We start from the raw sequence: 14,194 nt of genomic DNA, 5'->3' as shown, positions 1-14,194 counted from the left end.
TCAAACTTAGTAAGACGTGTACCTGTGTTCCTTGAGGATATGCTTAGTTACCACCTATGTGCGAGATTGAGAGTCTTGTAGGTGTGGTACCTCTAGAAACCTGTAACCGTAGTTCGTGAGAAATGTTAGGTAAAGAATTGTTTAAGAATATAAAGTAGTTAGAAAAGTTGTGAAGAATAGTTAAGAGGTTTAATGTGGAACCTTAAGAAGAGTGTAAGGTAGTTAGTAAGACATTAATTGTTAAGCATAGAAGGATTCAAGAGTGAGTGTTCTTGCGTAAGGTAGGTGACCTAAAAGATTATTGATGATAGTTGTATGATTAGCGAGATAAATATTAGTTCTTTTTACCTTAATATGGAAAAAGTTTGTGGATGCTTCAAGAAATACCTTAGTACCTATTGTGACCTTTATGTGTACCTGGTCATGTCATAATATGATTGATGTCCATGTGTGTTCGTGGAATGCGTGACAAGATCTCCCACCCTGAGTTAGCTCTTGTTGTGGTTTCGATGATTAGTGTTTAGTATGATTCCAATTAAGTTGAATTATTATGTGTATCATAAGGTTGTTATAGACCCTTGGGAATCATGTTTCGAGCAAAGAGTTTTGTTATGCATTTTAGTTAGATGAAGATGACCCTTAGAGTATGCTACATCTAGGTGAAAGATAACTACAAATCCTTCTTGGGCATAAGTTGTTTTGAGATGAAAGGAAACCTAATATTAAGATAAAATTCCCTTAACTAGTAGTCGAAACAAAAAGTTATTTTAGGATTCTTTGAATTAACCTTAATTCTTGTTGGAGATTACTCAAGTAAGTTTAAGTTTTCAGGTGAGATCCTTATAAGGAGTAAGCCATAAGTTCATAGAGAAGTCGACCACTGTAAACTGTTGAGTGCTATCTTAGCCGTGTAGGTCCTTATTGGAGTAGTAAAATATTTGAAATAATTTTTAAGTTTAGAGGAGTGCTTGTATGAGGACAAGTAGCGGACTAATTTTCCTCGATAACTCAATATTCATGAAAGGATTTATTGTACGTATGACCTAAAGTTTGTAGCCACGGTTTTCGCTTCCACACTTTAGAGGCATTACTGTTAGTTTGATACGTTGTGAGAACCTTAAGAGTTAAATCCGAGGTAGAAGATATGGGTAGAATTCTTAACAATCTTGTTGGAAGTTTAGTTTCAACCGTTAGAACTAGATTAGTAGTTGGAGCTTGAGTAGGAAACCCTTGGTATGACCAGTGTCCTAGTTATAGAGTTAGACATCGTAAAATACAATCAAAACCTCAACTTCAAGTGCGAAGTTATAGAGTGGCATGAGTATAAATGTGTCAAGATTACCTTAAGTTGAACAAGTTTACATAAGTGAGAAGTGGTTTGTTTGCTTATTCAATTAGCACCCAATAAGTACTAGGTAGCAAACCTTAGAGTGGAACTGTTGCAATTTCTTGAACCTAAGTGAGAGTTATGAGCTAAGTATACCAAAGTGAGAAAGATTGTGTTGAAGGAAGAGGCTTAGACCCGAGGATAGGCAAATCCTGTATTCTCGATAGCCATTTGGGGACTAGGATTGATAGAACGTGAGAGACTCGAAACTTATTTTGTTTTCCTTGAACTATCCAATGTTTGGAAAAAAGTTGACCATGTGGTCAGTCGCGTTATCTTGTGTATGTTTGTTTGTTTCAAATTGTCATCAGTGTCTCCCATGATATTATCCTACTCCAAATAGTATGCCATTCATATTCTATTATCGTTGAGATGTCACTCTTGCGATAAAACTTAACTCATGAAACACTATCATTGAGGGAACGAGGATCACCAGATTAATTGTCAAGTGTAGAAGACTCTTATGATCGAAGTCATGGAAAGGAGTTTCAACTCGGCACACAACTTGGTATTGAGAACTATATGTGTAATATCTTTTTCTTGATCTTTCGGCAAAGTTTCGGGGACAAAACTTCTTTTAAGGGGGGAAGAATTGTAACATCCCAATTTTCGTAAACTAATTCAAAAACGATTTTTATTTGTAAATAAATAGAGTTTTAGAAAAAAAAATGATGAGGTTTTATAATTAAATAAATAAGGGGAAATAACTTTATTAATTAAAATAATGGTTTGAGAGAAAATAAAAAGGGTATTTTATTATTCATTTGATGGAGAATAAAATAGATTTTCTTTTTTTTATAAAATAATAAAAATAAATAAATAGAGTAAATAATAAGTCGTGAATACCCCTAGCTATAAATAGAAAAATGCTACGTTAGTTATCAGACTGACTCCTCAGCTGCCTCCTTCGCGTCTCAATTTTGTTTTCCCTTCTCAACCTCTCTTTTCCCACAGACCACCAAACATGTCTCATAAAAATGACGATATCAGACTCATTCATCGTTGGATCGTCGTGAAATTTAAGAAACAGGTTCACAACTCAATTCTGAGCATTCTCACCATTGGGAATTTCAAAATCATGTATGGGCTTAGAGGAAAACCCTTCGCATTGTAGCCTTTTATTTTCCCACAGAAACCCAAAACTGTCTCGGTAAAACTATGATTCTAGATTTGTTAACCGTTGGATTGTAGTCAAATTTGGATATGTTGTTTGAAATTCAATTTCCCGCACTTTCACCGTTGGGATTTGCGTGATAATATTTGTGGAGGGAGAAAAAGGAACCGCATGAAGATAGTAAAAATGGAGGCTTCAATCCCTTCTCATTCTCTCTAACGTTTGGGAACCCTATCAGAGCAACTAGAGGAATCTCAGGAACTTGTTAGAGATGTCTCTATCGTTGTCGGAAGACACGTGAGTCTGCTTAGAGGTAAGGGATGGGTTATTCACAATTGGGGGTTAATTAGAACATGTGTAGGGATCCTTAGAGGATTAAATTGAGAAATTTATTAAATTGCAATTTTTCCTTTATGATTATAAATAAAATATTGATGTTCTGATGAGAATTGCTTGATAAATTGTGCTCTTGATATTTGTATATTTTGACCTATGATTTTGATATAGTTGTGTAATATTATTTGAGGGGTTTTAGTCCCCAGGTTGTGATAGTCTTTTGTATAAATTGTTATATTGAGGATATGAAATGTTGATTCAAATTGTGAGTATGTGGTGAATTGAACATGTGATGAATGGTTGAATACATGTATATTCAGATGTGTATTGTGTTGTGAGCTATGAATTGTGCAATCACACAACTGTAAGACCCTTTAAGGGCGACGAGTTTTGCGTGATGAGTATTGTGATGGGATCCATTGTACCCGACGTGTTTAATCACAAGCGCGACGAGTTAAAATGATTTTGAAAATAATTGAGTAGTTGTGTGTATCGCATAGTTTATAGGTAAAGTGAATATGATTCATGAGGTGTGATAACATGCTATTTTGAGATTATACCATTGTAATTGAGATCGAGTGTATGTGATAAACTGAGTATGCACGTGATTGAGATGTTCTGTGCATTGAGTTGTAACCTGTGGATTGTACAATCACACGACTATAAGACCCTTTAAGGGCGACGAGTTAATGCTAAGTCCCTTTAAGTGTGACAAGTTAATGCCAAGACCCTTTAAGGGCAATGAGTTAATGCTAAGACCCTTAAAGGGCGGCGAGTTAAAAATATTTGAGAACAATTGCGGAGTCGTGTGTTTTGTACAGTTCATAAATAGAGTCTGTGTGCTAAAATGTTTTCTGGGTTGAACTTGAATCAGGAGGGAGAGGCCCTGACGGACTCTTCGAAGTGTAGTCCTTGGGGGTCACCCGGTTTGAGTGCTCCTTTAAGCCTATGCTGATCTCATACGGTTGAAACATTCTCGCAAAACACTGTGACCCTGACTGGTCTCCCTATGATATTACCTAGTGAGAGTGACTTGACTTGCTGGTGTGTGGTTCGTCTTGTCATGAACTCCTAGGCGCCCGACGAGGTTTTTCACTGACATTGTACCACATTGCATACATGAGTGACTCTTAGTGTATCTTCTGCATAACACTTGTGTATTGTTCTATATTGATTGATTTGATGATATTGTGTTTTGACTATTGAGTATGCGAATGTTGTGAAAACGAATGAGACGTGTAGTGAAATAACGTGAATTATGCTCAAGTAAATTGTATTTTGTTATATAATATTTATACCTATGTGTTTTCCTATTTTTCACTATTAGTTAGGAATGTGATAACTCACTCCTTGTGCGTTGTTTGTGTTTGGATCCTGTGATGATCTTGAACTTTGTGTTCGGAGGAGCAGATGGCTAGGTGAAGTGCTTTAAGGAACCTTGTGCTGAAGGATGTTGAGACACAATGCTCTGATAGGATGTGACAGTGGGGCATAAGTTTTTATATTAATTGCATGATGTTAGTCTATTTTATTTTATCTCACTAATTTAACAAAATATTTTTGTAAATTTTGACAACCTTGTTTTGAGCCGAAATGATTTATTAATTATTTGAACAAGTTTTATTATGGGTTAGAAAAGTGAATGTGAACCTTTTACCCATTTGAATTTGGTTACCGATATTTTTATATATTTTATTTATTTACATATATGTCGGGGTAGAGGGTGTCACACGCAGTATTGCTGCAGGATTCCCGACATGAACAATAAGTGAATAGTATGGTGAATAGTAAGTGAGCATTGTTCCACCTATAAATACGTTCGCGGGCAGCTTATTTCATTCTCCTGCTCTTGCTGAATATCAGGAATTAAATTTCAAATCATTTCATTGTGTTAAGTGAGAATGGAGGCAACAACATTGTTATGGAAACAAGAATGTCACCGAGTTTCAAAGATACAAAACATGGTAAGTACCAATTAGATGATATTATAATCTTTTCTTGTCGTAACAATTAAAAAAATGTAACTTTTGTTTTACATGGACAACCCCCAGTAATCATTTCCTATTGTCATTCGATGCTCGCTCCTTATCCTTTAATTGAGCCATTGCCTTTTCATATTGGGTTTGCTGATGTGGCAAAATTACGCCACTTCAAAATTGATCATCATCTAGTGACTGCACTTGTTGAGCGATGGAGACCAGAGACACACACTTTTCATCTTTCTGTTGGAGAATGTACAATTATACTGGAGGATGCAACACTACAACTTGGCATAAGGGTCGATGGTAGGCCAATCACTGGTGCAACCTACTATGATTGGGAGGAAATGTGTGAACAATATTTGGGTGTTGTTTTGCCAAAGGGAGAAGTAGTAGTAGGCTCTACCATTAAGCTTAAGTGGTTGCAAGATAATATGCCACCGCTTCCCTTGGAACCGACACAACAACAGTTAGAAGCACATTGTAGAGCTTACATTTTATGGCTAATTGGTGGGGTATTAATGCTAGACAAGATGGGAAATCAGGTTCATTTGATGTACCTCATTGTCTTGGATAATCTTGACCGAGTCAGGCGGTATAGTTAGGGCTCTGTTTGTTTGGCAATGCTGTATAGAGACATGTGTAGGGCCATTGACCTTGATGCCAAAACCATGAGTAGTTGTGCGTCATTGTTGCAATCTTGGGCATGGTATTGCATGCCCTTCATTGCAGCAAGAGTTAATCGGACACCATCGTATCCATTGGTTACGAGGTAATATGAATCTCAAATTCATTGTTATATGATTAGCATAGTATCAATTAAATTAATAATTTTTAATTTATTAGATGGAGTGGCAGTGGATTAAGCTTTACTGGTACACCACATGGAGATGTCATTGGTTATAGAATGAGATTAGACCACATGACAGTTGAATAGGTAATAAATAAAGTGTGAGTTACATAAAAATAATGTTGAGTTTTGTGTTTTTAATAATTAATTAAATTATTCATGTTGTATTATTTTAGTTCTTATGGTATCCATATCTCCCTTTTTGGATGCTTTGGAGTCGATAGCTTTCATAGACTCCTCCATATGGATAGCCTGCACCCCTCTAATTTGTTTCTCAATAGTAGAATGGCACCAAGCAGATAGAGTTAAACTTCAGTTCCGCCTCCGACAAGACATACCAAATCCCCCAAGAAACATGGACAAACTTCAAAAAATCGAGATGCGAGGTCGAACTGACACAAATTGGGCGAAAAAACATGCAAAGTGGATCAGGTATTGGCAACAACGTCAATCAATGGTTTTACAGGGACAACCTATTATAGGGCATACAAAGCATTCTCAGGAATACATGGCGTGGTATCAAAGTAATACTATTATTTTTTTAAATATGCAATCGCCAATGAATTTTGAAACTGGGCAATCGTCAAGGGCAACAAACATCGTGCAACCAGAATGTAATCCTACATACACACCAATTCCCCCCATGACAGATTACATTCCACCCACATACACACCAATTTCCCCCATGACAGATTACGCTTTTCCTAGTACTTCGAACATGGACTACACTTCACTGATTGTCCAACCAGATGATTTCCTGAGCAATGTTTTTGGAACTGATTGTGGCACGCTAGCATCAGCTCGTGAATACATGCATAGCCTATAGAACAAAGTGGAACCAAGTTTCAATTTGATGTTTAGCCAAGATGTACAAGAGAATAGTCCATCACTGCATGACTTACCAGATGAACGCCCATGTTGAAATTCAGGACGTAACAGGAGACGCCCTCCATGTGGAACAGGACATCATTATGGGGATTAAGTAGTAAAATTTGTTGTATGATGAAAATATCATTATGCAATTAACTTATGTTGAACTTTTCGACTTATATTATCTTCATGCTCTTCTAATTTTACAATTTAATTGAGTACCCTCATGACAAACGAAAATGACAACTGAACAACATCATGCAAACACATCAAACAAATGCCAAATACATAATAAAAACTAACAAGTAATTAAAAGCAATACAACAACATATGTTAAATAGTTTATTCTAATTTCATGGAACTATTCAACTTCTGCTCCATCTCCGTCCAAATTAGGCCATTAACGTGAGACAGTGGTCGAGAAGTGAACTTCAACTCTAAGTTCCATACATATTACACTTTGCATGTTTGCTAATGTATTAAACATGCACCAAACATCTTCTTCATCAATAATTGGACATGCCGTATACTCAACATGTCCATTAATTTCGTGTATAGGACAACGATACCACATTGAAGTAATTGTGGAAGAAACATCAACATCTGTAATTGATGATTATATTACACTGGTTATGTCGGCCAACATCATCGTTGGATACAACAACATTGATCTTGTGTTGTCATTGGTGAAAATTGTGTTTCCAGTTGAATTGCGGGTGATCTCACCATTGACATAAATGAACACACAAATTGGGGTTGAACTCATTTTTCATGCACTATTCTTTTCTGGCTCGCTGACACTTTGATGTAACTGTGCAAATAATAAGGTGATATCATGCAATTAAATATAGAGGTAGGCATGCTTTGGAAGCTAGAGGCTTGACAATAAGATAGTCGTGTAAAGGGGTTTTGGAATCTCGAGGTGTTACAGTAAGGTTGTTGTTTTAATGGCAATTGGAATCATGAGGCATGACAATATCATTGTTTATTTTATGGCCTTTGGAATCTCGAGGCCTCACGTTCAGACAAAAGCCATGTGCAAGACAGTCTTGCATGCCAAGTATCATTGCATGTGACTGCATAGAGAACAACTGCACACAACCAACGGACCCTATGCGATCGATTAAAGGTGTTTTTTATTAATGTGGGCCTCCACACTGTAGACAAAGGATCAAGCTGAATGTTTTGATGATGCCAAAGGATTACATGAATCACATGCTTCTCAAAGATTTATTCAAGACAAAGATATTCAAGATGAATGATCAAGACAGTCTTTAGAGTCTTAGGAAAGGTATATTAAATAGGAAGGGAATTCCAATTGAAGTCGCAAAAGGTTTGGCCAAGAAATCTAAGTTAAAAAGTTTTTTTCAACAGATTTACTCTCTGGTGATAGATTACCAGAGGATGTAATCGATTACCAGTGGCCAAAAACGATTTACAACAGCTATTAAATTTGAATTCAAAATTTGAATTGTGTAATCGATTACACATATATGGTAATCTATTACCAGCAGTTATTGAACGTTTTTAATTCAAATTTTAAAGCTTGTAATCAATTACACACATACTGTAATCGATTACCAGAGAAGTTTTTCAGAAAATATTCTCAACAGTCACATCTTTTTACTTGATTCTTGAATGGCTGTCAAAGACCTATATATGTGTGACTTGGGACACGAATTTGCTAAGAGATTTTCAGAACAAAAAGGTCTTATCCTCTTAAAAAGAAAAATCGTTTTATCCTCTTACAAATTCCTTGGCTAAAACACTTGTGATTCAATAAGGAATTATTTGAGTGCTCAAATTGTTCAATCTATCTCTGTCAAGAGAGATTTCTTCTTTTCTTCTTCTTCATTCTGAAAAGGGATTAAGAGACCTAGGGTCTCTTGTTGTGAAAGAATTCTAAACACAAAGGAAGGGTTGTCCTTGTGTGTTTAGAACTTGTAAAAGGAATGTACAAGATAGTGGAACTCTCAAGCGGGTTGCTTGGGGACTGGACGTAGGCACAAGGGTGTGGCCGAACCAGTATAAATCTGAGTTTGCATTTTCTCTTCCCTTAAACTCCTTTATTTATTATTGTTTTATATTCATATTCAAATTGTTCTATTTGAATCAATATTTAAGAAATTCATTATTAAGGGAATTTATAACTTGAATAGAAAGTGAAATAGAATTTTAATTGGGGAAATAAGTTGTAATATCTTAATTCAACCCCCTTCTTAAGATATCTGAGGCCACTTGTCCAACAAGTGGTATCAGAGCTTCATTCTTGTATAAAGTTTAGAAGCTTCAAGAATTATGGCCTCATCAAAATACTTGTTTCCCGAGGGAAATTCTATAAATAGACCTCCCATCTTTAATGGAGTGGGTTACCACTACTGGAAAACCCGCATGCAAATCTTTATAGAGGCAATAGATTTAAATATTTGGGAAGCCATAGAACAAGGACCTTATGTTCCCTCTATAATAGCCGGAAGTGCAACAATAGAAAAACCTAGAGCAAATTGGACTGAGGAAGAAAGAAGATTAGTACAATATAATTTAAAGGCCAAAAATATTATTACATCTGCCTTAGGTATAGATGAATACTTTATGGTTTCAAATTGTAAAAGTGCTAAGGATATGTGGGATACACTACAAGTAACACATGAAGGCACAACAGATGTTAAAAGATCTAGGATAAACACTTTAACGCGTGAGTATGAACTTTTTAGGATGAATGTAAATGAAAGTATACAAGACATGCAAAAGAGGTTCACACACATAGTTAATCATCTTGCATCTCTAGGAAAAACTTTTCAAAATGAAGATCTAGTAAATAAAGTCTTAAGATGTCTTAATAGAGAATGGCAACCAAAAGTAACAGCCATCACAGAATCTCAAGATTTATCTAGTATGTCTCTTGCTACATTATTTGGAAAATTGCAGGAGCATGAAATGGAATTACTAAGATTAAATCAGCATGAAGAAACTGATAAGAAGAAGAAAGGAATCGCTCTTAAAGCCTCATCTGCAATCCAAGAAGACAGTGATAAAGAAGATTCAATTGACTTGGATAATGATGAAGATATTAGTCTGCTTGTAAAAAGATTCAACAAGTTTCTGAGAGTCAGAGGAAATCAAAAGCGACCCAATTTTAAACCTAAAAGAAGGACAAAAACTTCATCCTCTACTCTAAAATGCTTTGAGTGCAATCAACCTGGACATCTGAGGGTTGATTGTCCCATCTTCAAGAAAAAGATGGAGAAGTCTGAAAAGAAAAATATTAATGAAAAGAAATTGAAGAAAGCATACATTACATGGGATGAAAACGATATGGAATCTTCTGAAGATTCAGAAAATGAAGAAATAAATCTCTGCCTTATGGCAAAAAGTTATGAAAGTGATGAAGAGGTAACATCTTCAAACAATTTATCTATTTCTTTTGATGAATTGCAAGATGCATTTGCTGATTTGCATAAAGAGTCAATTAAACTTGCAAAGTTAGTTTCATCTTCAAAGAAAACAATTTCAAATTTAGAAAATGAAATTTTAAAATTAAACAAAGAATTAGATCATCTTAGAAATGAAGTCTCAATTTCTAAACCAAATGAAAAAGTTCATATCTCTACTATTTCTAACAAGAAAATGTCAGATTCTTGTAGTTGTTGTGAAAAGTATGAAAAAGAAATCAAAGAGTTGAAAAACTCACTTGCAAAATTTACTTATAGTAAAAATAATTTAGATGTCATATTAGGAAAACAAAGACATGTCTCTAATAAGGCTGGACTAGGATATAAATATGAAAAACAACAAAAATTTCATAAAAACTTCTCTACTTCCACACAAAAATATAATTCTAGTTCTATCACATGTTTTTACTGTGGAAGAAAAGGGCATGGCACATCTACATGCTATTTTAGAAGAAATTGTAACAATATTAAAATGATTTGGGTCCCAAAAGGATCCTTTATTCATACTAACACACAAGGACTCAATAAAGTTTAGGTACCTAAGTTACAACCTTGATTTTGTAGGAACCCTTGAGGAAAAAGTGGTACATAGATAGCGGATGCTCAAAACATATGACGGGAGACAAATCAAAATTCATACATATATCTCCCAAGAAAAGCGGACATGTAACTTAGGGTGACAACAACAAAGGTAGAATTCTTGGAGTTGGAAAAATAGGTACAAATGCTTCAACCTCTATTGAAAATGTTCTACTTGTTGAAGGTCTTAAACATAGTCTGCTTAGTGTGAGTCAATTATGTGACAAAGGCTATCTGGTATCATTTGATTCTCAAAAGTGTGTCATTGAACATAAACATGATATGAATATAAAGCATATAGGGTTTAGAGTCAACAATGTTTACATGATAGACTTAAGTCAAAAACTAGATAATAATCAATGTTTTCTTAAGATGATGATCCATGGTTGTGGCATAAACAGATTGCACATATAAACATGGAACACTTAAATAGATTAATATCAAAAGATTTAGTTGTTGGTTTGCCAAAACTAAGATTTGAAAAAGATAGGCTATGTGATGCATGCCAAAAGGGAAAACAAACTAGAGTTTCTTTCAAATCTAAAAACATTGTTTCAACTACTCAACCCTTACAATTACTTCATATGGATTTGTTTGGTCCTTCCAGAATCATGAGTTTTGGAGGAAGTTACTATGCTCTTGTTATAGTTGATGATTATTCAAGATACACACAGACTCTTTTTATCACTCATAAGAATGATGCATTTCAAGCATTTAGAAAACTTGCAAAAATCATTCAAAATAAGAAAAATCTAAAGATTATATCTATTAGGAGTGATCATGGGGGTAAGTTTGAAAATAAAGAATTTGAATTATTTTGTGATAAGCATGGGATTGAGCATAACTTTTCTGCACCAAGAACCCCTCAACAAAATGGTGTTGTTGAAAGGAAAAATAGATCTTTGGAAGAGATTGCTAGAACTTTATTAAATGATACTCCTCTTCCAAAATACTTTTGTGCTGAAGCCGTTAACACTGCATGCTACATTTTAAATAGGGCTTTAATAAGACCCATTTTAAAGAAAACTCCATATGAATTGTTCAATGGCAGAAAACCAAACATCTCACATCTTCATATCTTTGGTTGTAGATGTTTTGTATTGAATAATGGAAAAGATAACTTAGGAAAATTTGATGCTAAGTTAGATGAAGGTATTTTCCTTGGATATTCTCTGCATAGTAAAGCTTATAGAATATATAATAAAAGAAAAATGACAATTGAAGAGTCTATACATGTTTCCTTTGATGAGTCTAATGCCATTCTTCCAAGGAAGGATTTTTTAGATGATATTTCAGATTCCTTAGAAGATACACATATTCATGGAAATGACTCTAAAGAAAAAGACGAAGGAAGCAATGAGGATTCTCAAGATAATGGGGCTAGAGGAAATAATGAACTTCCAAGAGAATGGAAAGCCTCAAGAGATCATCCCCTCGACAACATTATTGGTGATATATCAAAAGGGGTAACAACTAGACATTCTCTTAAAGATTTATGCAATAATATGGCTTTTGTATCTATGATTGAACCTAAAAATATAAAAGAAGCCATAGTAGATGATAACTGGATAATTGCCATGCAAGAAGAACTGAATCAATTTGAAAGAAATAATGTGTGGAAACTAGTAGAAAAACCTGAAAATTATCCTGTCATAGGAACAAAATGGGTTTTTAGAAATAAATTAGATGAACATGGCATAATTATTAGAAATAAGGCTATGTTAGTAGCAAAAGGGTATAATCAAGAAGAGGGAATAGACTATGAAGAAACATATGCTCCAGTTGCAAGATTAGAAGCCATTAGAATGCTCTTAGCATATGCATCCATAATGAATTTTAAACTCTATCAAATGGATGTTAAAAGTGCTTTTCTAAATGGTTTAATTCAAGAAGAAGTATATGTTGAACAACCCCCAGGCTTTGAAATCCCGGATAAACCAAATCATGTTTATAAATTGCAAAAGGCTCTTTATGGTTTGGATCAAGCCCCTAGGGCGTGGTATGAACGCTTAAGCAATTTTCTTCTAGAAAAAGAATTCTCTAGAGGTAAAGTGGATACCACATTGTTCATAAAGAGAAAGCATAATGATATTTTGTTGGTTCAAATATATGTTGATGATATAATTTTTGGATCCACTAATGATTCATTGTGCAAGGAGTTTTCCCTTGATATGAAAAGTGAATTTGAAATGTCAATGATGGGAGAACTAAAGTACTTCCTGGGATTACAAATCAAGCAAACTCAAGAAGGTATATTCATCAATCAAGCCAAGTACTACAAGGAATTGATCAAAATATTTGGGATGGAAAGTGCAAAACACATGGCTACACCGATGAGCACTAGCTGTTACTTAGATAAAGATGAATCTGGTCAATCTATAGACATGAAACAATATCGAGGTATGATCGGATCTCTTCTCTATTTATCTGCTAGTAGACCTGATATTATGTTTAGTGTATGCATGTGTGCTAGGTTTCAATCCAACCCCAAACAATCACATTTGAGTGCAGTTAAGAGAATCATGAGATATCTATTAGGTACAATAAATTTAGGATTATGGTATCCTAAGAACTCAACATGTAACTTAATAGGATATTCTGATTCTGACTTTGCCGGATCTAAAACTAATAGAAAAAGCACAAGTGGAACTTGTCAATTCATTGGATCCGCTCTTGTCTCATGGCATAGTAAGAAACAAAACAGTGTTGCTTTATCCACTGCTGAAGCGGAATATATTTCTGCCGGCAGTTGTTGTGCACAGATTTTATGGATGAAGCAACAATTATCTGGCTATGGCATCCTTCTTAATCGTATACCAATTAGGTGTGATAATACTAGTGCCAAAAATCTATCCAAAAACCCTGTTCAACACTCTAGAACCAAACATATAGAAATTAGGCACCATTTTCTTAGAGATCATGCCCTAAAGGGAGATTGTATATTAGAGTTTGTTGATACAAAGAATCAGCTTGTTGATATCTTTACAAAACCTCTCCCAAAAGAAATATTCTTTTCAATAAGAAGAGAAATAGGCCTTTTAGACCTTAGTGATTTGGATAGGTAATTTTTTTATGAATGATTGATTGTGTTTTTGATTGAGTATGACGCTTGTGTTGTTTAATTTAATTTACTTTTTGTTAGTATAATTAATTATTAAGATAGTATAAGTTTTTAGACTTAGAAATAAGTTTTTCTTTTAGGAAAAGGCTATTTTTTGTTCTGGTAATCGATTACATGAATACTGTAATCGATTACACTAGAACAGATGGCCTGTAATCAATTACAGTATTCATGTAATCGATTACCAGTAGGCTGCCTCCTCCTGTAATCGATTACCATTACTTGTAATCGATTACCACGCGTCCTGCTCTATAAATATAACATTTTCCAGACTTCCCTGCGCAGCCCCTTTTCTCTTGCGACGTTCCTCCATTCCCAAACCTCCAAACCTTCGTATCTCACTCATTTCTTCATCAAATCAACTCTCGTAAATTGCAATCTTCTTCTTTTTCATTTTTCTTTTGATTTCACCGATTGAAATCTGCAAAAACTCCTTCAAATTGCAGAATCGTCAAAGAAACGAAAGGGTTCTTCCGCCTCCGCTTCGGCTTCAAGAGCTCATCTTT

At 34.8% G+C, this 14,194-nt stretch overlaps 1 protein-coding gene across 1 annotated transcript; it reads left to right on the top strand.

Moving 5' to 3' along the window:
- Positions 1 to 4,911: 4,911 nt before the first annotated feature.
- Positions 4,912 to 5,421, top strand: LOC114384017 (protein MAIN-LIKE 2-like). The gene has a single exon (XM_028343698.1). It carries the CDS (start codon positions 4,912 to 4,914, stop codon positions 5,419 to 5,421), a length of 510 nt encoding a protein of 169 aa, XP_028199499.1.
- Positions 5,422 to 14,194: the final 8,773 nt, after the last annotated feature.

The sequence above is a fragment of the Glycine soja genome, chromosome 14 (genome assembly GCF_004193775.1).
Source record: "Glycine soja cultivar W05 chromosome 14, ASM419377v2, whole genome shotgun sequence".
Taxonomy (NCBI): domain Eukaryota; kingdom Viridiplantae; phylum Streptophyta; class Magnoliopsida; order Fabales; family Fabaceae; genus Glycine; species Glycine soja.
This window is presented reverse-complemented; position numbering and strand designations above follow the sequence as displayed.

Bases quoted from the DNA above. Each gene is read 5' to 3' on its own strand.
- LOC114384017 (XM_028343698.1), top strand. From the start codon at position 4,912: ATGCTCGCTCCTTATCCTTTAATTGAGCCATTGCCTTTTCATATTGGG.